Below are 23,305 nucleotides of genomic sequence, written 5' to 3' on the forward strand. Positions count from 1 at the left end.
TCTGTTCTCTGTGTCTATTTGCTGCGTCTTGTTTCTTTGTCCGCTTCTGTTGTCCTCATCGGCATGGGAAGTGTGGGTGGCGCCATTCCTGGGCAGGCTGTACTTTCTTTCACACTGGGCGGCTCTCCTTACGGGGTGCACTCCTTGCGCATGGGGCTCCCCTATGCGGGGGACACCCCTGCGTGACATGGCACTCCTTGCGCGCATCAGCACCGTGCATGGGCCAGCTCCACGCGGGTCAAGGAGGCCCAGGGTTTGAGCCGCGGACCTCCCATGTGGTAGACGGACGCCCTAACCACTGGGCCAAGTCCATTTCCCTAAAGAGAATTTTTATGATGCTTTATAAATAAATGATGAGCATGTCGCGGTGAGCGATGGCCGAGTACCTGGAGCGTTTGTTGCTGCATCGACAGACTATGGGAGTAAGAGTGAGGTAATCTCTGAAAATGGTTCCCTATTCCCTTGACCCAGAAAACCCCACAAAATCATGCAAATCAAGAGGTTCAAATCTTTGTGTTCACTTTAAGAACACCCAAGAAACTGCCCAGGCCATCAAGGGTATGCATATTCGAAAAGCCACCAAGTATCTGTAGTCACTTTACAGAAGCAATGTGTGCCATTCCATCGTTATAATGGTGGTGTTGGTAAGTGTGCCCAGGCCAAACAGTGGGGCTGGACACAGGGTCGGTGGCCCAAAAAGAGTGCTGAAGTTTTGTTGCACATGCTTAAAAATGCAAAGTGTAATGCTGAACATCAGGGTTTAGATGTAGATTCTCTGGTCATTGAGCACATCCAGGTGAACAAAGCCCCCAAGATACACTGGCATACTTACAGAGCCCATGGTCAGATTAACCCATACATGAGCTCCCCCTGCCACATGGAGATGATCCTTACTGAAAAAGAACAAATTGTTCCTAACCAGAAGAGGAGGTTTCACAGAAGACAAAGATATCCATAAGAAACTGAAGAAACAAAAGCTTATGGCTCGGGAATAACTTCAGCATACAATAAATGCAAATAAAAGTTAAAAAAAGAAAAAAAGAAAGAAATGATGAAACTATTGTTGGAAACCAGAGGAAAGATGATCCATGTTTTAAAGTTACAGAGAACTTAACAAGATTAACTCCTGGTGTTTTACGGAGAGCAGAATTTGAAAATGACAAGCTGAAGAAATTTCCAAAGGAAAACCAGAGAGTGTGGCTTGGCTTCTTGTAGCTTATAGCAAAATACTAAATGAGAGAGATATGTTGAGGACAGAACTGTCAGGCACAAAGAAAACAGAAACTGATTCTGGAAATTCCAAGCCTCTGGAAATCAAGCTCCCAGATGATATTGCTCCATTTGGGGACTTAACTAAACCTGGAACTTATAAATCAGGATTGAAGATGCAGTTATCTCAGGAAGACGTGTGGAAAGTCTTACTGTCTGATGACTTGGACCCCTGCTTCTTGCATACTAACCCCACAAGGTTTTGAAGAGAGCTAAAGGAACAAAATCACTGCCAGCTTTGACTAAAAGGGACATGGGAAAGAGAGATTGAAGGAAAAACAGCTTTAAGAGGAAAACCATGGAAGCTGAGATCTGGAATTAAGATATCACTTTGGGGGAAGCGGACTTGGCCCAATGGATAGGGTGCCCGCCTACTACATGGGAGGTCTGCGGTTCAAACCCCAGGCCTCTTTGACCATGTGGAGCTGGCCCATGCACAGTGCTGATGCGCGCAACAAGTGCCCTGCCACGCAGGGGTGTCCCCTGCATAGGGGAGCACCCCATAAGGAGAGCCACCCAGTGTGAAAGTGCAGCCTGCCCAAGAATGGCACCACACACACACAGAGCTGACACAACAAGATGACACAACAAAAGAAACCTGGATTCCCAGTGCCGCTGATAAGAATAGACGCAGTCACAGAAGAACACACAGTGAATGCACACAGAGAGCAGATAACTGGGGGGGTGGGGGGGAGGGGAAGAAAATAAATTAAATATTCTCAGGATGCTGAGACAGGGCTTCAGCTCCAAATTATGTGGAATGGTGAATTTAGTCAGACTAGGACTCTGAGATGCCAGAATGGTCAACTAAAGGGTGCTTCTTTATTCTTCCTAAAATAATGGGTGCAGTCTCTAGCCTACCAGCAAACTCCCCATAGGAGTCTCTTAGGAATCAGGAAATTCTGCCTACTGCTGGTCCACATGGCCACAGTAGAGCCAAGAGCAGCCTCTGCATAGAACCCTCCAGTTATACCAGTGTAAGGAAAAAAAAAAAAAGATAAATCTGAGGCCCAGAAACCTCATGTCATGTCTCCTTAAAGAAATGAGGAAATAAACCTCAGACTTCTCAGTTTAAACACAACTGTGCCTATAAAATGTATGAATAGTGATAAAAATTTTTGTGAAAACCTGATATGTCATCAATTAAGATCAAAGAGTTCCTTGAAATGTTAAAGGTATAAAATTCTTCTGTTCTAATTTGTGCATAACCTCATGTTCAACTTTGAAATCTGTGTTTAATTTTGTCAGTTTGCTTGTGCCTAGGAAATCAGATTTGTGGTTCACTGTTACAAATTGGATAATGGTAAAAGGTAATAACCTGAAAATGAGTCTTTGAGGGTCAATACTGTCTTGCTAGTGGATTTAATGCATAAATCACAAGTGAAAGTAATTCAGTTACTAGAAAGGAAAAAAACTCCAGAAAGTTGTTACTAATAAAATTCTTGTGGCTTACTTAAGAAAGGTACACAATTCACCTTAAGGTAAAAACTTACTAGAAACTGTAACTAAGAGTTAAGATCATTTATAGATGCATTTATATTACAAAGCAGCAGAAGGATAATGACTGAAATTATAACTGGGTGGATTTAGCCTGAACCTATTATTTTAAGTGTAAATTCTAAACTAACCTTACCTTCCTTTATGGTCACTTCAAGCCTAGCCTCACCCCTTGCCTTTGCCTATGGTTATTTCATAACAGCTTCTGCCCCTACAGTCCAGGGAAAAGCAGACGTGAGACATCCCTGTCTCCTGTCCTAGTGGTACTAGTGACCCTGCTTCCTCTCATGGCTCCAAGTGTGAACTAAACTGCTGCCTGGTAGAATTCTTGACCTTCAGGGTTGAACATCCACTCTCCCAGTCCAGCAGCCACTGGAGTCTTTTTATCTCCTAGGACTGCAAAGTGAAGGAGACCTCCTGCCTTGACTGTCGGAGTTCCTAAGAGTGGCAATTCATGAGAGAAACCAGTTTCCCTGAGGTTTCGATAGCCTCAGTGAATATACACAGAATCAGTCTTGCTCATCCAAAGTCTGCTAAAGTCAAACTAAAATATAAAGTTCTGAAGCAAAGGAAAATTGTATTAAAGCATTGGGGACATTTTGGTTATAAGCCATTACTTAAAAAAACAAAATTCTTGTGCAAAACTGCATGGTCATAGTGCAAATTTTTTAAAAAGCCTCTAAGAAAATCTTTCAAATGTTATTCTACAAATAAACTTATTTTGTAAAAAAATGAAAGCTTTAAGTAACTAAATTGTGTTTCTGTGTCAAACTATCCATGTCTGCCTATTTTCTCAGTGTGTAACTTCATACATCAGGATAATATAAAATTAACAAATGATGAAAATTCTAAGTTCATATCTAATGAAATTAAGTTTAAAAATGTAGAGCTGCCCTCTCTTAAATGCATAAAGTAAATTCCATTGGTTGCTAATTGTAATCTAAGGTAAATTAGCCAGTCTGTGGTTGTGGTCAATTATAAAGAGTTTGTAAAAGCATCCTCCAAACTGAAACATTTAAATAGCTCTAGTTTTAAAAATCCATTATTAACTAGAAACCTAGATTGATATTAATGGCAAAAAGTAACTTCGTAGCAATGAAACCTGTCTAAAAGTCACCTCAATGTACATATTCAAGTGGTGGTAATGAAAAGTTACCTTGATTTCATTGGGAATCTTCAGTTTTCATTTTAAAAATCAGAAAGTTTTTCCTCTACTGCTACAGTAAAATACGGGCTAATTAACATTTCATGGTAAAGCTGAAACTACCTTCTCAGCTTCTCTCTAGGATCAATGGTGCTGCAGCTTGCTCATTGTGTGAAGGACAGACCAAGTAGTCCATAATCACCAGAAAACTGTAAGTAGAACTTGAATACAAATTGGCACTATGGCCTGCTCCCATGGAGAGATAACATGTAAGGTATTGCTGGAGGTGGACTTGGCCCAGTGGATAGGGCGTCCATCTACCACATGGGAGATCCACAGTTCAAACCCCGGGCCTCCTTGACCCGTGTGGAGCTGGCCCATGTGCAGCACTAATGCGTGCAAGGAGTGCCGTTCCACGCAGGGGTGTCCCCCATGTAGGGGAGCCCCATGTGCAAGGAGTGCGCCCAGCACGAAAGAAAGTGCAGCCTGCCCAGGAATGGCGCCACACACATGGAGAGCTGACACACAAGATGACAGAGCAAAAAAAGAAACACAGATTCCCATGCTGCTGACAACAACAGAAGCGGACAAAGAAGATGCAGCAAAAAGACACAGAGAACAGAGAACCAGGGTGGGGGGGAAGGGGAGAGAAATAAATAAAAAATAAATCTTTAAAAAAAAAAACATGTAAGGTATTGCAAACCTGAAACTTGAACCTATTAATTACATACAGCTCAAAGAGAAACTTATGCACTGAGTAGTACATTAATTAGTATTAAGTACTGTACCTATATCCTATTCTAGATATATGCTTGGTGATTATAGTGTTATCTTTTCTATTCTAAATCATGTGCAGAAGAAAATTAAACATGTTAAAAGTCCTGGTAAACTTCATTTTCTGAGTAGTCAATAAACATTTCTATAAGATAAAGAAATGGCCATCTTGCCTGAGAGCAGTAGGGGCAATAGCCCTTTTAATTGAGAAAGCCGCCAAACTAACTTGGAGGCAACCTCTCACAGTTTTCACCCCATACCAGGTAACGGTATGGCTTGAGGCCAGGGGCCACCAGTGGCTCACAGGTAGCTGGTTAATTCAATACCAAGCTCAATTGCTAGAAACCCCTGAAGTGCAAATAAGGGTGCATCAGACTCTTAACTCAGCCACCCTACTACCAGTAGAGTGCCCAAAATCAAATCCTGAGGGACCCCTTCTCCACTCCTGCCTCAAAACTCTTAACTGAAACTACTCAAGCAGGCCAGATTTAAAAGATGAGCCTCTTGTGAACCCAAATGTTAAATGGTTCACAGATGGAAGCAGTTTTATTACGGAAAGAATTAAAAAGGCAGGCTATGCAGTGGTTTTTCTGTTTAAAACTATAGAGGCCAAAGCTCTTTCCCCTGAAATTTCAGCCCAGAAAGCAGAACAAATTGCCCTTACCCAAAGTTTAAAACTAGCAGCTGGGAAACGGGCTAATATTTACACAGACTCTAAGTATGCTTTCCTTGTCCTTCAGCTCACTCTGCTGTGTGGCAAAAATGAGGCTTGCTTACTAACAGTGGGTCACCTATTAAGCATAGGCAACAAAAATCTGAGATTTTCTAGAAGCCATACTGTTACCTCAAGAAATAGCAGTTATGCATTGTCCACGGCATCAGAAAACAGACACTGCTAGAACAAAGGGAAATGCTTGAGCTGATGCAGCTGCTAAAGCAGCAGCATAAGCCCAGGTCTCCCTCCTACTCCTTATTCCAACACCTGTACAGTACTTAAAGTTCCACAGTTTACCCAGGATGAACCAACCAGGGCAGCTAGCCTAGGGTTCATGCTGGAAACTGATAGGTGACTTGTTAAGGATACTCAAGTCTACCTCCCAGGAGCAGTGCAATGGAAAGTCCCTCATGGACTTGACCAAGCCACTCATCTTGGGAAGGATGCCCTATCCCGCTTAGCCAAACAGTTTTCAAAAAAACAAAGCCTGGTGAAAACAGTCAAAGAAATTACCAGGACTTATTCAATTAAAGCCAAAATGTAAGGAACTTTACTCTGTAGTTCTGATCACTCCCGTGGCTATTGAAGTTAAAGGAATTTCCAACTTGGTGCACTAATCCTAAATAAAGCCAGCTGCCCAAGAAAGTGCCAGCTCACCAAATGCCCCTGATGGGACACACGAATGCCAGTCATTGGATGGCCTGAAAAACCTCTGCAAGAGAAAAAGCTAAGTAGTGTCTTTAACAAAGTCACCTGTTCCCTCTAACTCTAGCCCAAATGCCTATTGCTAGAGGAAGAACAAACCAAACATCCCTTAAAAAAACCTTGTCTGTTTTCATCTCCTATACCTTAACTAAAAAGGGCAATATTTCTTCCTATTCTACTGAAAAAAAGAATATTCTTTCCCATCAACTTTGGGAAAATGCAGCCTTTGCAGGCACCTAACCTTTTCTACTCCTGTGGTTCGGTGTCCTCTCAGTGAGACCATATAGTCTCAAAATTCTAATCAAGTTTATTTCTTCCAGGATTAACATCTTGTTAGCCATATGGGGACTTCACCCAGCTTTACACAGGATGTCAGATCATCTTCCTCTAGTCAAAATAGAATAGCAGGTTTCTATACTTTGTCAGGTAGGGCTTTCAGCCCCCAATCAGCAGGAAGTAGCTACAGAAGAAAGATCATCTTCCTTCAGCACCCCTTTAAGATTAAAGGTGTAAAACTCTCTGTGGAGGGAATGAAGCAGGCTAGTAAGATAGGGAATTAATAGATGGATCTGGAACCTGGTAAAGAGTCCACATGGACATAAATAACCCCCAAAATGGTTGCTGAAGACCCCCACCCCCAGGATTCTGCTATCCAGAACAAAGACTTCTTCTGGATGCAAAGAACAGCCCTGGCTGTTCCCTAGGGACTTTATCATTGGGGTCCTCACTAAGGGATTGTTGGGTGGGGTAATCAATCCAAACAGCAAACAGTTAGAACCCCTCCCCTGCCATTAGCAAAGGGGTGGAATAATTAATAGCTTACAAAGCAAACTGCAAGAACTGAGCATGCTCTCTTTCCCTGCTCTCTTGCCTCTGGACCCGTTCCTGCCCTCTGTGTGCCGCTCTCATCATTTTTCCTCTGCCATGTGGCCACACAATGAACCTGGGGATTTATAATCTATAATGGGAAAATATAGCTTGTAAATCAGCCCTCTTTATACCTCTCTACCTGGGACCCCTGCTCTGTTATTTTCTCCCCAATTCTCTTCCCTCCCTACCTGAATAAATTGCAGACCTAACTCAGCCGGCATGCTCTTGAAATTCATTTTGTAGAATAGCCAAGAACTTAGATAAAATCTGGTAACACCAGAGAGAAGCAAGACCCTGGAAGGAAGAAACCCAGGAAGCCTGGACCTTTGCAGGCATCAGCAGCCATCTGGCTTCAGCACATGAAAATAAACTTTGGTGAGGGAAGTAACATGCTTTATGGCCTGGTATTTTGCATCAGCACCCCTTTGGCTGACTAATACAGAGTGGTTACACTTTAAATGGAAATGTTCATATATAAAGGTAAGATCTGTCTGGAATAATCATCATAATGGCAGGAGTTTGGTTGGAAATGGCCATATACAAAAGGTGAGGTCCGTATAGTCAAATTCAGTAATTTCGGGTATCAACCACTGGCTATTTTATCATTTACTAGAAGTAAAAAGGCATCTATACAATGATTTAGTAATCATATTATTTGTTAATTCTTAATGCTCGGTTACAATGATTACACTCAAGACTGGTGCAGCCAAAAGCATAGGGCTGCCTCTCGCCCCAGCTTTCAGAGAGCTGAAGCAGAACTTCATTATTTCTCATCCTTTCCCAGCCACCTGTTGTTGAGGAGAAGTCCTGGGTGAGTGATGGTAAGAAGTAGGGTTCTGTACTTCTGCCTAATGCCTGCTCATGGAACAGAGGCTCTATCTTGGGTGTACTTGTAATGAGGGTTAAGAATTAGCAAATAGGAAGGTCAAAGAGGTCTCCCAACCCAACTGGACCCCTCCTCCAGAAGCCACACAAGTGCTGACCACAGATAACTTCGATGACATTGTGAATGACGCCGATATCATTCTGGTGGAGTTTTACGCTCCATGGTGTGGACATTGCAAGAAACTTGCCCCTGAATATGAGAAGGCCGCCAAGGAGCTCGGCAAACGCTCTCCCCTGATCCCCCTGGCAAAAGTCGATGCCACTGCAGAAACAGACTTGGCCAAGAGATTTGATGTCTCCGGCTATCCCACCCTGAAAATCTTCCGCAAGGGGAAGCCTTTTGATTACAACGGCCGACGAGAAAGATATGGGATCGTCAACTACATGATCGAGCAGTCTGGGCCCCCCTCCAAGGAGATTCTGGCCCTGAAGCAGGTCCAGGAGTTCCTGAAGGATGGAGACGATGTCACTATCATTGGAGTCTTCAAAGGGGAGAGTGACCCTGCGTACCAGCATTACCAGGATGCTGCTAACAACCTGAGAGAAGATTACAAATTTCACCACACTTTCAACACTGAAATAGCAAAGTTCTTGAAAGTCTCTCAGGGGAACCTGGTTGTGCTGCAGCCTGAAAAATTCCAATCCAAATATGAGCCCAAGAGCAACGCGATGGACATTGGGGGTTCCCCAGAGGGAGCTGCCATCAAGGACTTCATTGTGAAGCACATTTTGCCATTGGTAGGTCACCGCAAGACGTCCAATGAGGCCAAGCGGTACACCAAGCGCCCCCTAGTGGTTGTCTACTACAGCGTGGACTTCAGCTTTGATTATCTAGCAGCTACCCAGTTTTGGCGGAACAAAGTCCTGGAGGTGGCCAAGGACTTCCCCGAGTACACCTTTGCCATTGCTGATGAGGAGGACTATTGCACAGAGGTGAAGGACCTTGGGCTCAGCGAGAGCGGGGAAGATGTCAATGCAGCCATCCTGGACGAGAGCGGGAAGAAGTACGCCATGGAGCCAGACGAGTTTGATTCCGACACCCTCCGGGAGTTTGTGACAGCTTTCAAAAAAGGAAAACTGAAGCCGGTCATCAAATCCCAGCCTGTGCCCAAGAACAACCAGGGGCCAGTAAGGGTTGTGGTGGGGAAGACATTTGACTCCATTGTGATGGACCCCAAGAAAGATGTCCTCACTGAGTTCTACGCCCCGTGGTGCGGGCACTGCAAGCAGCTGGAGCCCGTGTACACCGACCTGGGGAAGAAGTACAAGAACCAGAAGAATCTGGTCATTGCCAAGAGGGACGCCACTGCCAATGACGTGACTAGCGACCGCTACAAAGTGGAGGGATTCCCCCCCATCTACTTCGCCCCCAGTGGAGACAAGAAGAACCCAATTAAATTCGAAGGTAGAAACAGAGATCTGGAACATTTGAGCAAGTTTATAGAAGAACATGCTACGAAACCGAGCAGGACCAAGGAAGAGCTTTGAAGGCCTTGGGGCAGAGGGTGGGAAGGGACCAGACACACTGTAGCTTCCAGCAGCCAGTTGCCAGGGCAGCCCAGGGGAGCCTTGTGGGCAGAGGGTATTAATACAATTGCAGTATCTCAATTTTTTTAAAAATTTTTTATATTTTGATATTTCACCTCATGCTCTGAATACTGAATAGATATGAGTGGTTCTGTAGTTTAGTCCAGATTTTTATGGAGGAGTCATCTATTTTTATCATTACTTGGGGTTTGATTTTTTTTTTCCCTTCCACCTTCTTTAATGTTTTTCCTCAAAGCAGATAAGATGAATCGCAAATGTGTGAATGTTTTTTTTAATTTATAATTTAAAAAAAAAACCTCCTTTGCCAAATCATGTTGATTTTGCCTTTTTCCTTTTATTGTTATCTGAGGAATTGTTAAAGATGATTTCTTGGCTATTGATGTCATTTGGTTTTTGATTTCTTCATGTTATGGAAGAAAGTGAGGACCCTGGCAAGGATGTTACTTCAGTTTGACCTTTGAACTGCCACCCAGTTCAGGGAGAAGCGGCATGTCCGGTGGGACTGCATAGCTGTGCCTTTTCCCTTCAAAGCAAGGACCATGCGTGGAGAAGCATTTCCCGTGTTCCCCCCAACTGCTCCAGTCAGGTTCTGAGGCTCTGCTTCGGAAAGAGGCTGCTAGCCTGTGCCAGCCTTCCTTCAGAGTCTCCATAACTGGAGTGGAAATGGCATAAGACACAGAGGTAGATGTTAGGATGATAGAAAATAGGGTAAGCTGTAACAGTGGAATAAAAAAATTAACCACAAAAAAAAAAAAAAAAAAAAGAATTAGCAAATAGGGAAGCAGACTTGGTCCAGTGGTTAGGGTGTCTGTCTACCACATGGGAGGTCCGCGATTCAAACCCCGGGCCTCCTTGACCCGTGTGGAGCTGGCCCATGCGCAGTGCTGATGCGCGCAAGGAGTGCCGTGCCACGCGGGGGTGTCCCCCGCTTAGGGGAGCCCCATATGCAGGGAGTACGCCCTGTACGGAGAGCTGCCCAGCGCAAAAGAAAGTGCAGCCTGCCCAGGAATGGTGCCGCACACACGGAGACCTGACACACAAGATGACACAACAAAAAGAAACACAGATTCCTGTAGAAGCAGACAAAGAAGAAGACGCAGCAAATAGACACAGAGAACAGACAACCAGGATGGGGGGGGCGGGGCGGGGAAGGGTCAACGAATGAAGGAAGAGAGGGAGGGAGAGAGGGAAGGAGGGAGGAAGGAAGGAAGGAATTAGAATAAGGGAAGTGGACTTGGCCTAATGGATAGGGCCTCTGCCTACCACATGGGAGGTCCAAGGTTCAAACCCCCGGCCTCCTTGACCCGTGTGGAGTTGGCCCATGTGCAGTGCTGATGCATGCAAGGAGTGCCATGCCACACAGGGGTGTCCCCTGCATAGGGGAGCCCCACGCACAAGGAGTGTGCCCCGTAAGGAAAGCTGCTCAGCACAAAGGAAAGTGCAGCCTGCCCAAGAATGGTGCTGCACACACGGAGAGCTGACACAACAAGATGATGCAACAAAAAGAAACACAGATTCCTGGTGCCACTGATAAGGACAGAGGTTGTTACAGAAGAACACATAGTGAATGGACATAGACAGCAGACAACTGGGGGTGGGGGTGGGAAGGGGAGAGAAATAAATTTTAAAAATAAATCTTCAAAAAAAAAGAATAACAAATAACTATGATTACAAAATCATTATATAGATGCCTTTATATTATGAAATAGCAAAAGGTTAATATCTGAAATTGCTGAAACTGGATGGATTTAGCCTAGACCTGCTATTGTCATGGTCATTCCAAATAGGCCTCTGCCTTGTCAATGGTTATCCTAAACACCTTTGTTTAGGCTTACTATTGTGATGATAACTCTAGATTAACCTTACCTTTGTTTATGGTTATTCAAAAACCAGGCCCACCCTTGTGTATGCTTACTATTGTGGTGGTAACTACTCCACCCATCCTGTGTAAATCCATATGAAAAACCTTGTAACTGACCTTTGTTCTGTTATACCCTTATCCCAGATCCTTGTGACTCACCTTGGTACCCACCCCCATCCTGTTCAGCCCCTTAGTGTTTATTAATGAAGAACCTATGCCAGCACCACCCCAATTATTCATTAGCATTCTGCTGTCCTAAAATATCAAAATTAATGCAATTCCAGGAGGCAGTTTTGGGGCCACTAAGGAGACTGACCTCCTTTGTTTGTTTAGATAAACTCTTTCTCTCTTTGACACTGGAGTCTCAGAAATTATTCTTTAGAGTGTGAAAGAATAGGGGTGAAAGAACCCTTATTTCCTCAGTATCACTCTCAAAATGATAACCCTTCCCCCAGCTTATAGGGTGGTAGCAATATCCCATGAGAGGCAAGTTTGAAGAATCCCAGGCTACTGCCCTATCTCAACCCCTAAGGTGGGGTTATCACTCAGTGAGAACATTGCCATTGTCCCCACTTCCAGCTCCAGAACCCTAGCTCAGAGATTTTGCCTTGGGAGAATGAGGATATAAAACAGATTACTCTTAATCTCTTCCCAAAGGAAAAGACTTCATTTACACCAGGGAATGAAGAAATTTAAACCTAAGAAGATTCTCAAAATCATTGGAGGTTTTAGTTAAGAGAATTGGGAGGAGATTTATGGATTTAGTGAAGATACAGCCTAAATTGTAGGCCAGACTGTTGGCAGGGAAATGAGACAGCTGGCCAACAAGGGAATGAGAAAGCAAGGAAGAGTCCTTCTAGGGTCAGCACATATATTAAACATTCGTCTCAGAAACTATTACATCAAAGGAGCCAGTTTGATTAGATTAGTGTGTAGAGGACTTCATGGTCCAGGACAATGTTGTAAAGAGTAGAGAAATTGGTCAGCAACTAGTGGGACTTGGCAGCTGGGTGTGGTACGGAAGAGTGGGAGAGAATCCGACCAATATTGGGGCCAGTGGTGGGTTTCCAGGCTCTTGGCTTTGTCTTGAAAAAGAATTGAAAGACACACCATAGGATAAGCAAGCAAGTAAAGGGCTTAATGAGGAATGAAAAAAAGCAAGAGTACACACTCAAGACATGAGTGGTTTCCTTAATGGCCCAAAAACATGCTCAAAGGCAAGACACACAAAGGGGATGGTACTGCAGCCTTATTTAAGACTGGCCTTCCCACACCCCCTTCCATCCTCCATGTAAATGAAGGCTTGTGAGCTGCAACAACTCATTGGTTCTGAGTATTCAGAAGAAGGGTTGGAAACACAACATTTTCATTGGTTCTGAGTGTCTGCCATCCTGAGTCAGGGTCAGGGGAGGGTGTATGAATGGGTTTCTCATTATCTATTGTCTTCAGGTATTTGGCCTTGGGTGGTTGGCTTCTCCCTTGTTGTCTGGACATTCCACTTTCAGGCACAGGCAAAGATGGGTAACTGTGAGCAGGAGTTTTACATAGAGCAGTTTTACATAGAACCGACTGTTTTGACCTTATCACTCTAGTGCTTTTCTAAGGCACCTTTCTCTCTCAGGTCTCTGTTCAGTCACCTCAAAATCCCCCTCATTATGTTTATAAACTGGTCTTTTCCTCTGGGCAGTGGTTTACTTGATTAAGTAATCAGGTAAACCTCTTGTGTCAATAGGGCATTGAGTCCCCACCCCTTGGTGGGTGGGGACTCCCAGATAAAAGGAATGGCAAAAGACAGAGTTGGAGGGTTTTTTATGGAGTTTTGATGTTGGAGTTTGATGCCAAAGCCTTAAACTGGAACCCCAGGAAGTAAGCTCACAGAGGAAACAGAAGCAAGCCCCAGGAAGGGAGGAACCCAGGAAGCCTGAACCCTCACAGACATCAGCAGCCATCTTGCTCCAACACGTGAGAATAGACTTTGGTGAGGGAAGTAACTTACTGTTTATGACCTGGTATCTGTAAGCTCCTACCTCAAATAAATACCCTTTATAAAAATCAATTGACTTCTGGTATTTTGCATCAGCACCCCTTTGGCTGACTAATACAGAGAGTTTTCACCCTTATTCTTAAGGGGGAGCTGAAAAGCAATGGTCATTTTTCTACAGCTGCTTCCTGCTGGTGAGGGGCAGTAGTCCCTGCCTGACAGGGTATAAAACTCTCTGGCTATCCTATTGAGGCTGAAGGGAGGTGTGCTTGGGATTGTGGTTGGAACTGGCTGGAATCCTTGCATGATCATTAATTTGCTTTGTAAAGTATGCAATCTGGAAGAGATAAACCTGGCTAGGGCTTTTAAAACAGCCTTTTAGGAAAATAAAGAGGAAGGTTGAAAGTAGACCTAAAAGTAGTATGGGCCAGAAAAGGTTAGGAACAGAGAGTACAGGAGGGCTAGGTTCATGGATCCATAATATGGAGGGAGTGAAGTACTCCAGTGAGCATAAGCCTGTCCAGAGGGAAGGGAAGGAAAGGTAAGCCTTGTTACCACAAAGAAAGAAAATACCATTTTGATAGTTTAAAGTAGCAGTAAATGTAAGAATGGGCAAGGATTTCATCTTTTGTAGTTACTTCTTTCTGATTAGGGGTGAGGAAAATCTTCATATCATCTTGGAGAATGCCCTAGATATAAACTCCTACAAAGATAATATAGGGAATAACAAGACAAGCATAAGGCAAGCAAAATAAAGACAGTACTTAAGAGAGTCATTCTTTTCTCTTATAGGCACATTCTTTAATTGCTTAGAAAATGAATCATTTTCCTAAGTGTATTAGTCAGCCAAAAGGGTGCTGATGCAAAATACCAGAAATCAATTGGTTTTTATAAAGGGTATTTATTTGGGGTTGGAGGTTACAGATACCAGGCCATAAAGCATACGTTACTTCCTTACCAAAGTCTATTTCCACATGTTGGAGCAAGAGGGTTGCTGGTGTCTGTGAGGATTCAGGCTTCTTGGGTTCCTCCCTTCCTCGAGTTTCTTTTTCCTGGGCTCAGGGTTGCTTTCTTCCTGGGGCTTGCTTCTGTTTCCTCTGTTGTGGGAGGAAGGGCGCCCGGCTTGCCACAGTAGCAAACGGTGCGGCAAGAAGTGATACCGCCTCTGCCCACTGGGCCTAGATAAGGTGACCACGCCTGACTAGGCCTTTGCTGCTAACGGCTGGCTGGTGCTGCCCTCCCCCTTTTTATCTCCCGCCTAGCCCAACATCCGGCCAGCTCTCACTCCCCCTTTCCCCTCTCCTATTCCAAACCTCTCCGCCAGCCCTCTGCCTAGCAACCGCTTACAATCACCTATCAGGAAGCAGTACCCGCCCGCACCTATCAAATCCTTCCACGCAGTCCCTAACCCTATAAAGCTATGTCCCCTTCCGCAATAAACCGGACTTGAGTACCAGACCTGGTCTCCGCGGCATTCTTTCTCCCCTCGCCGCGCGTCCTCCACGCCTGAGAGCCCCTCTGAGGCTGTCTGCCGCAGCCTCAGACGCCTTTGCAGCCAGCTGACCTCTGTGAGCTTACTTCCCAGGGCTCCAGCTTAAGGCTTCAGCATCAAACTCTAACATCAAAAACCCTCCAACTCTGTCCTTTGCCATGTCTTTTATCTGGGAGACCCCACCCACCAAGGGGTGGGGATGCAATGCCCTATTGACACAAGAGGTTTACCTGATTACTTAACCAAGTAAACCTCTGAATCCAATACAATCTCATATGCCTGGAGGAAAAGATTAGTTTACAAACATAATCCAATATTTCTTTCCGGAATTAATCAATAATGATATTAAACTGCTACACTAAGACTTTTAACATGTTCAATATCCCTGTGCATATGATTGGGAATAGAGGAGATATTATCTTAGTCATCAGGTATATAGGTACAGCATTTATCAATCAATGCACAAGTTTCTCTTTGAGCTGCAGTTAATATTTAAGCTCCAGATTTGCAATACCATATATGTTATCTCTGCATGGAAGCAGGCCATAATGCCAATTGTATCTGTTTAGGTTCTACTCACATTATTACTCTGGTAATTACTTCTCCAGTTGGTATGTCCTTCACTCAGCCTACATGCTGTAGCACCATTAGTCCTGGAAACAGGTCCAGCGTTTCACTAGCCTGGTGCATAGCACCCTCCAGCACTATAAAATAGAGCCAGTCTGGAGGCAATATCTGTCGGAGTCACGGACCTGAAGGGTATCAGGAATGAAAGAAAAAGAGAGATTTGGATCAGTGGATCTGAGAGCATTGAATTCTCAAGCTCATGACAAGTTTATTGATCTCAGGGGCTTCTTTATATACCCCAAGCATTCGTGAGAACAAGCAACTATCCTAGTTAGCTATTCCCATTACCTCAACCTGTGTAATACACAATGGATCAAAATCTAAGATTATCATTCAAAGTACAGAATTTCAATGTTCTATTATATTGTCAAGAAAGCATACCCATAAATCTTGTTGCCCAGGTTGCCCTGTTCTATCTAGTCCTCGTTCCACCTGAATGTACACATCTCCTTGCTTGATTCATGACCTGCACATATAGCTATGGAGACAGCATGTCTCAGTGGTCAAGGAAGTAATTGCTTCCTTGGAAACAACATACCTTTGTTTCCCACAAATCTCCATTGTGGATCCAGTGATACCAAGCCATCGCTGGCTGCCACAGGAGTATTTCCTGTATTCCATCTACTTCAGGAGCATGACAAGGAGATGTTGCAGATATTTCTATTGTTTTAGGTCATAGTGACTGATTTAGCCAATAACACAAATGGAGAGACAGCATGCAAGGTACGGGGGTCTAGTTTAAATACACAAGTCTACCCCCTTTTGATTTTTATACACTTTCTAAATACTTCCAATGCAATTTATAACATATCAAATGAACTTAACTATTTTTAGTACTTCATTTTTTACTTCTACATCTTTACTATGATTATGCTAATTAACAGGTATTTTACTTTAGCTACAGGAAAAAATACATCCTCAATTATTTTAAGAAAACCTAAGATTATTTCCCCTCCTACCACCTAAATGAGCAGATTAAGGTGGTCTCTGACAGGTTTCTCTGTTATGAAGTTACTTTTTGTTATCAATATTAATTCAGGTTTCTATTAATTAACGGCTTCCTGGAATTACCATTAAAATACTTCAATTTAGAAAATGTTTTCACAAACTTCCTATAACCAACCATAACCATATAGACTAGTTATTTCACATTTAAATAAGCTTATTAAATTACAGTTAGCAACCAATATCCGTTTCAGTCTTGTCTGACATTCCTCATTTTGTTCTGTGAAAACTAGTCATTTCACTTTAGGATAGATCTATATTTTCTTCTTTAACTTAATTGTATTAAACACAAACTTACAAATTTTATCATTTTAAAGATTTAATAAACATAATGCTAATTTATTTTATTAGTGTCCTATAAACCTAGGGAGATGACACCAAAGCCATAGAAAATAGAAACAATTATAGTCTATGCAAGAAATGTTCTTTTTCCTTCCTACACAGGAGGCTAAAACCTCCTTTTTATAATATTCTAAAATTGTGAATAACCACAAAACATACCGACTGCCAGGTTCTGGAACATTTTATAATTGTTTAATTTGTTTTAATCATAATTTGGAAAAATCTTTCCATGACTTTCAAGGACTTTCTTATCACTTACTGAAATTTGGCAGTTGGATTAGTAATTACCTTCATTCTAAGGCTGTTAAAAGGTTTGAATTGGGAGATTATGGGACAAACTATGCAAACCAAGGTTTATTCCATAAAATTTTCTCTGTCCTTATTATTCTTAATTTCCCAGCCTATCAGAAAGAGTTTTAAGCTAAACTTGCATTTCCCTATCTTAGCACACCTAGGCCTTCCCCCATAGCTCTCTCAAAGAGAAGGCCCTGGTTAGAGAGGCAGGTGTATTAGTCAGAAATACCAGATGCAAAATACCAGAAATTGGTTGGTTATTATAAAAGGTATTTATTTGGGGTAGGAGCTTACAGATACCAGGTCATAATGCATAAGTTACTTCCCTCACCAAAGTCTATTTTCACATATTGGAGCAAGATGGCTGTCGATGTCTGTGAGGGTTCAGCTTCCTGGGCTCCTCCCTTCCAGGGTCTTTCTTCTCTCTGGGTTCAGGGTTCCTCTCTTCCTGGGGCTCCAGCTTAAGACTTCAGCATCAAACTCCAATATCAAAATTCCAACATCAAAAACCCTTAACTCTATCCTTTGCCATGACTTTTATCTATGAGTCCCCACCCACGAAAGGGTGGGGACTCAACACCCTACTGGCACAAGAGGTTTAGATAATTACTTAATCAAGTAAACCTATGAATCCAATATAATCTAATATGCCCAGAGGAAAAGATCAGTTTACAAACATAATCCAATATTTCTTTTTGGAATTCATCAATAATGTCAAACTGCTACAGCAGGGTAGGTCAAGGAGTTTAGGAAAAATGATTCTCTTCCAATAGTTTCTATATTTAAATTTTTGTATGGGTTTCCATCCTGCTTGGTTTCTTTAATTTGGGCTCCAGAAATATTCATTTACATGTATAAGCACTTATTTGAATTTAACTCTTTTAAGAATTGAACTCTTTTAAGAATTTTCATCCTCTTGCAAAAGAAGTTTAACTGTAAAAGAACATCTTTAAAAGATCTTTTAGGAGGTTATTTCTGGTTATTCTAATCTGACTGTGACCATGAAGTTTGGCACAAAAATATTGTTTTGTTTTGTTTTTTGTCTTGACTTATAACCAAATTGTTCCCAATGCTTTAAAATACAATCTACATTTTCCTTTACTTCAGAGCTCTGTTTATTTCTCATTTTGACTTTGACAGACCTCAGATGAATAATACCAATTACTCAATGAGGTCACTTAAGTCTCAGGGAAAACTTGTTTCTCCCATGAACTTCTGTTTCAGGATCCTCTCAGGGTGGGAGGTCCCCCCACTCTCCAGTTTTCAGAGATAATGAGACTCTGGTGGCCACTGGACTAGAATAGTGGATGTCCAACCCAGAGGAGCAAAGATTCCACTGGGCAGCAATCTCCTCAAAGGTCACAGGGTCCTACCTGGGGTGCCAAGTTGAAGGAAACCCCACAGGATTCCCCCTGGGTTCTTGTCCAGAGCAGATAAATTGGAGTCCACAGTGGGATGGTCATGAGAGAAGGCAGGATTATTAATGCCAGTGAATGGGAGATAGGGGTATCTCAAATCTCCCTGAATCATGGGGAACAGACGCTTCTATGGATTCAAATAGGGGAGAATAGAGTAGTTACCATCACAATGGCAAGTATATATAATGATGATGCTAGTCTTGAAAAAACCATAAACAAAGGTAAATTTAGAATTACAATCACAATGGTAAGCATACAAGGGTAGGGATAGTCTTGAAATAACAATAAGCAAAGGTAAGTTCAGTTTAGAATTACCATCACAATAGCAAGTCTAGAACAAATCCTCTCCATTTCAGCAATTTCATATATTATTCTTTTACTGTTTTTTTAATATAAAGGCACCTATGTAATGATTTTGTCCTAACTCTTAGTTACAGTTTCTAGCAAATTTCCACTTCAAAATAAATTGGGGACTTTTGTTTATCAACTAAGTAACCAAAACTATTTTATTAGTAGCATTAATATTGCTAAGTTTTTCTGCTTTTCCAGCAGTTGAACTAATTCCATTAGATTTCTTTTTATAAATGAAATCCAGTTGAAAGCTAGTATTGAAATTTATAGACCCATTTTTAGGTTACTTTTCACCATTATCCCATTTATACTGTGGCAGGCAATGTTGCAATAGAAAATCAAGTTTTTAAGGGATTCCCCTTCAATTTTAGACCAATTATCCAATATATAACCTAAAGGAGAGATAGCCAGCACATTGTGAGAGTTTCCCATGGCTAGGCAACACCAACAGAAGTCACAAAGGTAGAACATCAAGAAAAGAAGCTCCTCAAAGTTATATAAGTTATATAAGGTACACATTGGCAAATCTGAAGGGAGAAATAGATATCTCTACAATAATATTTGTGCACTGGATAGAGAACATCTGGACACAGAATAAATAAGGAAGCAGATCTTGAATAATATGATATATAAAGTAGACTTAATAGACATTTAGAGAGCATATACCCCAAAACAGCAGGATATACATTCTTCTCAAATGCTCATGGATATTTCTACAGGATATACCATATATTGGGTCACAAGACATATCTCAATAAATTTTAAAGATTGAGATCATACAAAGCATTTTCTCTGATCATAATGGAATGAAGCTGGAGATCAATAATGAATGGAAAGGGGAAATTCTGAAATATTTGGAGATTAAACAACACACTCTTAAATAATCTGTGGGTCAAAGAAGACATTGTAAGAGAAATCAGTAAATGTCTCAGGATGAATGAAAACAAGAAAACAACCTACCAAAACCTATGGGACACAGCAAATGCAGTACTGAGAGGGAAATTTACAGTCCTCAATGCTTACTTTTAAAAAGAAGAATAGTAAAATCAAAGACTAACCTGCACACTTGGAGGAACTAAAAAATCAATAGAAAATGAATCCCAAAACAAGCCAGAGGAATGAAATAATATAGGTCAAAGCAGAAATAAATTAAATTGAGGACAAGAAAAAGAGAACAGAGATAATCAACAAAGCCAAAGTATGTTTCTTTGAGAAGATCAACAAAATCAACAAACTCTTAGCCAGAAAAGAGAAGATGCAAATAAAGAAAATCAGGGAAGCAGATGTGGCTCAAGTGATAAGGCCTCCACCTACCATATGGGAGGACCTGGGTTTGATCCCTAGGGCCTCCTGGTGAAAAAGAAGAAGAGAAAGCGTGCCTGCATGGTGAGCCACGGTCCATGTGGTGAGCCCAGTGTCCATACAGTCAGTCAAGCGCCCATGTGGTGAGCCAAGTGCCCACGCAGTGAGCTGAGTGCCCTTGTGGGTGCCCATGTGGAGAGCTGAGTGCCCACATGGTGAGCCAAGTGTCCACATAAGTGCCCACATGTCGAGCTGACTGCCCATGTGAGTGCCCGTGTGGTGAGCCAGTACCCACACGATGAGCCGAGTGTCCGCATGGTGAGCTGAATGCCTGCAAGAGTGTCCGCGTGGTGAGCCAGTGCCTGTATGGCAAGCCAGTGCCCACAAGGCAAGCACAGTGAGCCAGTGCCCAGTGAGTCACACAGCAAGAAGATGACACAACAAAAAAGAGACAAAGGGGAGGGTCAAGATGAAGTGCAATAGAGACCAGGAACTGAGATGGTGCAATTGACAGGGAAGTTCTGTCCACATCAGAGGTACCCAGGATCAAATCTTGGTAAATCCTAGAGGAGAAAGATGAGAAAAGAAGACAAAAAGAGATACAGAAGACCTCACAGTGAATGGACACAAACAGCAAAAACAGCAGGGTGGGGGAGGGGAAAGGGAAGGAAATATATATATATAAAGAAAGTCAGATGAGAGGGGGGGCATTACTACTGACCCCAAAGAAGTAAGAGAGATCATAGGAAGATACTATGAACAACTGTACACCAACAAAGTAGACAACATAGATGAAATGGAAAATTCCTAGAAACACACTGTGGCAGTTAGATATTGTTTATGAATTCCAAAAATAAATATTGGCTTATGTTTATAAACTGGTCTGTCCCTCTGGGCATATTAGATTATATTGGTGTCAGAGGTTTCACTTTTACTTGATTAAATAATGATTAAAGCTTTGACTGGGCCAAATCAGTAGGATGTTGTATCTCCACCCGTTTGGTGGGTGGGGACTCAGAGAAACCACACCACAGAGAAGGGAGTTTGGAGTTTTGATCCTGGAGTCTGGGACATAAACACTTAGAGAAGTAGATGAGTGAGGAAAGAGAGAATCTCAGCTGGACACAGCAGAGGTCCTGGAAAGAGAGACAAGCCATTTGATACTCTACAGCTGGCCTTGTGGAGAGACAAGAGCAGCTGAGCCTGGAGAGAAATGAGCCCAGGAGATATGAGACTTATCCCAGCCTATAGCTGATATTGAAAGAAGCTGAAACCACAGAGCCTTAAGGCAAAGAGGAAGGCTGAATGTCAGCAGCAGTCTTGCCCCAACATGTGGAAACAGACTTTGGTGAGGGAATTATGCTTTATGGCCTGGTAACTGTAAGCATCTACCCCAAATAAATATCCTTTACAAAAGCCAACAGATTTCTTGTATTTTTGCATTTAGCACCCCTTTTGGCTGACTAATATACACACTCTAACAACCCACACTGAACCTAGAAGAAATAGAAGACTTCAACAAACCAATCACAAGAGATTGAACAGTCATCAAAAATCTCCCAAAGATGAAATGCCCAGGACCACATGGCTTTATTCAAAAATGATCTAATAGCAATATTGTTCAAGCTCTTCCAAAAAAATGAACAGGAAGGAATGCTACCAAACTACCTATGAAACAAACATCACTCTAAAACCATAATCAGATAAAGATACTACTAAAAAAGAAAATTATAGATCCATTGCTCTAATGAATATGGATGCAAAAATCCTCAACAAAATACTTGCAAACTGAATCCAAAAGCACAGTAAAAGAATTATACGCCATGATCAAGTGGGTTTTTTTCCCAGGTATGCAAGCGTGGTTCAATACAAAAAATCAATTACTGTAATAAACTACATTAGTAAATTGAAGAAGAAAACTCACATGATCCTCTCAACTGATGTAGAAAAGCATTTGACAAAACACAAAATCCTTTACTGATTAAAAAAAAAAAAAACCCAAAAGATAGGACTAGAAGAAAGCTTTCCCAATATGGTAAAGTGCATATATGAAAAACCTACAGCTAACATTGTGTTTAATGGTAAAAGATTGAAAGCTTTCCCACTGAGTTAGGAACAAGTCAAAGATGTCCACTGTCACCATTATTTTTTGATATTGTGCTACAAGTGCTAGCTAGAGCAATTAGCCTAGACTAAGAAATAAAAGACACCCAAATAGGAAAGGAAGAAGTAAAATTTTTGTTATTTACTGATGATGTGATCCTATATCTAGAAAATCCTGAAAAATTCACAATTACTAGAATGAATAGACAAGTTCAGCAAAGTGGTGGGAGACAGAATAAAATGCAAAAATCAGTAGCATTTCTATACCCTACTATAAGCAATCTGAGGATGAAGTCAGAAAAAAATCCATTTATAATAGTCACTAAAAGAATCAAATATTTACAAATAAATAATACCAATGACATAAAGGACTATATTCATAAAACTATAAAACATTGCTAAAAGCAACCAAAGAAGAAATAAATAAATGGAAGGACAATCCATGTTCATGAATTGGAAGACTAAATACCATTAAGATGTCAATTCTACACAAACCAATTTACAAATTCAATGCAATTCCAGTAAAAATCCCAATGCCCTTTTTGCAGGAGTGAAAAAGCCAACTATCAATTTTATTTGGAAGGGTAAGGGGCTTGCCAAAAATGTCTTAAAACAAAGAATGAAGTTGGAGGATTCTCATTTCCAGACTAAATCATATTACTTAACTACAGTGGTAAACACAGCACAATACTGGCATAATGATAGACAGATTGACCAATGGAACTGAATCTAGAACACAGAAATAGACCCTCACATCTATGGTCAAATGATTTTTTAACAAGGCTGTCAAGTCACTTAGCTAGGCCATAAGAGTCTACTCAACAAATGGTATATTTTTCAATGTAACATTTTGTGTGATCTACATATCTTAAAAAATATATATATATATGATTTTAAAAAATGTTTAAAAAATGGTGCTGGGAGAATTGTATATCTATATCCAAAAGAAAGAAAGAGGACCCCTATCTCACATATTATACAAAAATTAACTCAAAATGGATCAAAGACCTAAATATAAAAACTATAAAACGTCTAAAAGAAAATGTAGGGAAATATCTTCAAGGTTTAATTTTTTAAACCTTACACCCAAAGGACAAGCAGTGAAAGAGAAAATAGATAAAT

At 41.6% G+C, this 23,305-nt stretch overlaps 1 protein-coding gene across 1 annotated transcript; it reads left to right on the forward strand.

Moving 5' to 3' along the window:
* The first annotated feature begins 374 nt into the window (after nt 1–374).
* On the forward strand, nt 375–9,467 carry LOC101428829 (protein disulfide-isomerase A4). Its single transcript, XM_071215556.1, has 2 exons — nt 375–433; nt 7,895–9,467. Exons 1-2 carry the CDS (start codon nt 375–377, stop codon nt 9,345–9,347), a joined length of 1,512 nt encoding a protein of 503 aa, XP_071071657.1. The 3' UTR covers nt 9,348–9,467.
* Nucleotides 9,468–23,305: the final 13,838 nt, after the last annotated feature.

This window comes from Dasypus novemcinctus, chromosome 6 (assembly GCF_030445035.2).
Source record: "Dasypus novemcinctus isolate mDasNov1 chromosome 6, mDasNov1.1.hap2, whole genome shotgun sequence".
NCBI lineage: Eukaryota > Metazoa > Chordata > Mammalia > Cingulata > Dasypodidae > Dasypus > Dasypus novemcinctus.

Coding starts and splice junctions, on each gene's coding strand:
- LOC101428829 (XM_071215556.1), top strand. CDS start 375: ATGGCCGAGTACCTGGAGCGTTTGTTGCTGCATCGACAGACTATGGGA. Junction 434..7,894: donor ACTATGGGAGTAAGAGTGAG/GTAATCTCTGAA, acceptor ATTAGCAAATAG/GAAGGTCAAAGAGGTCTCCC.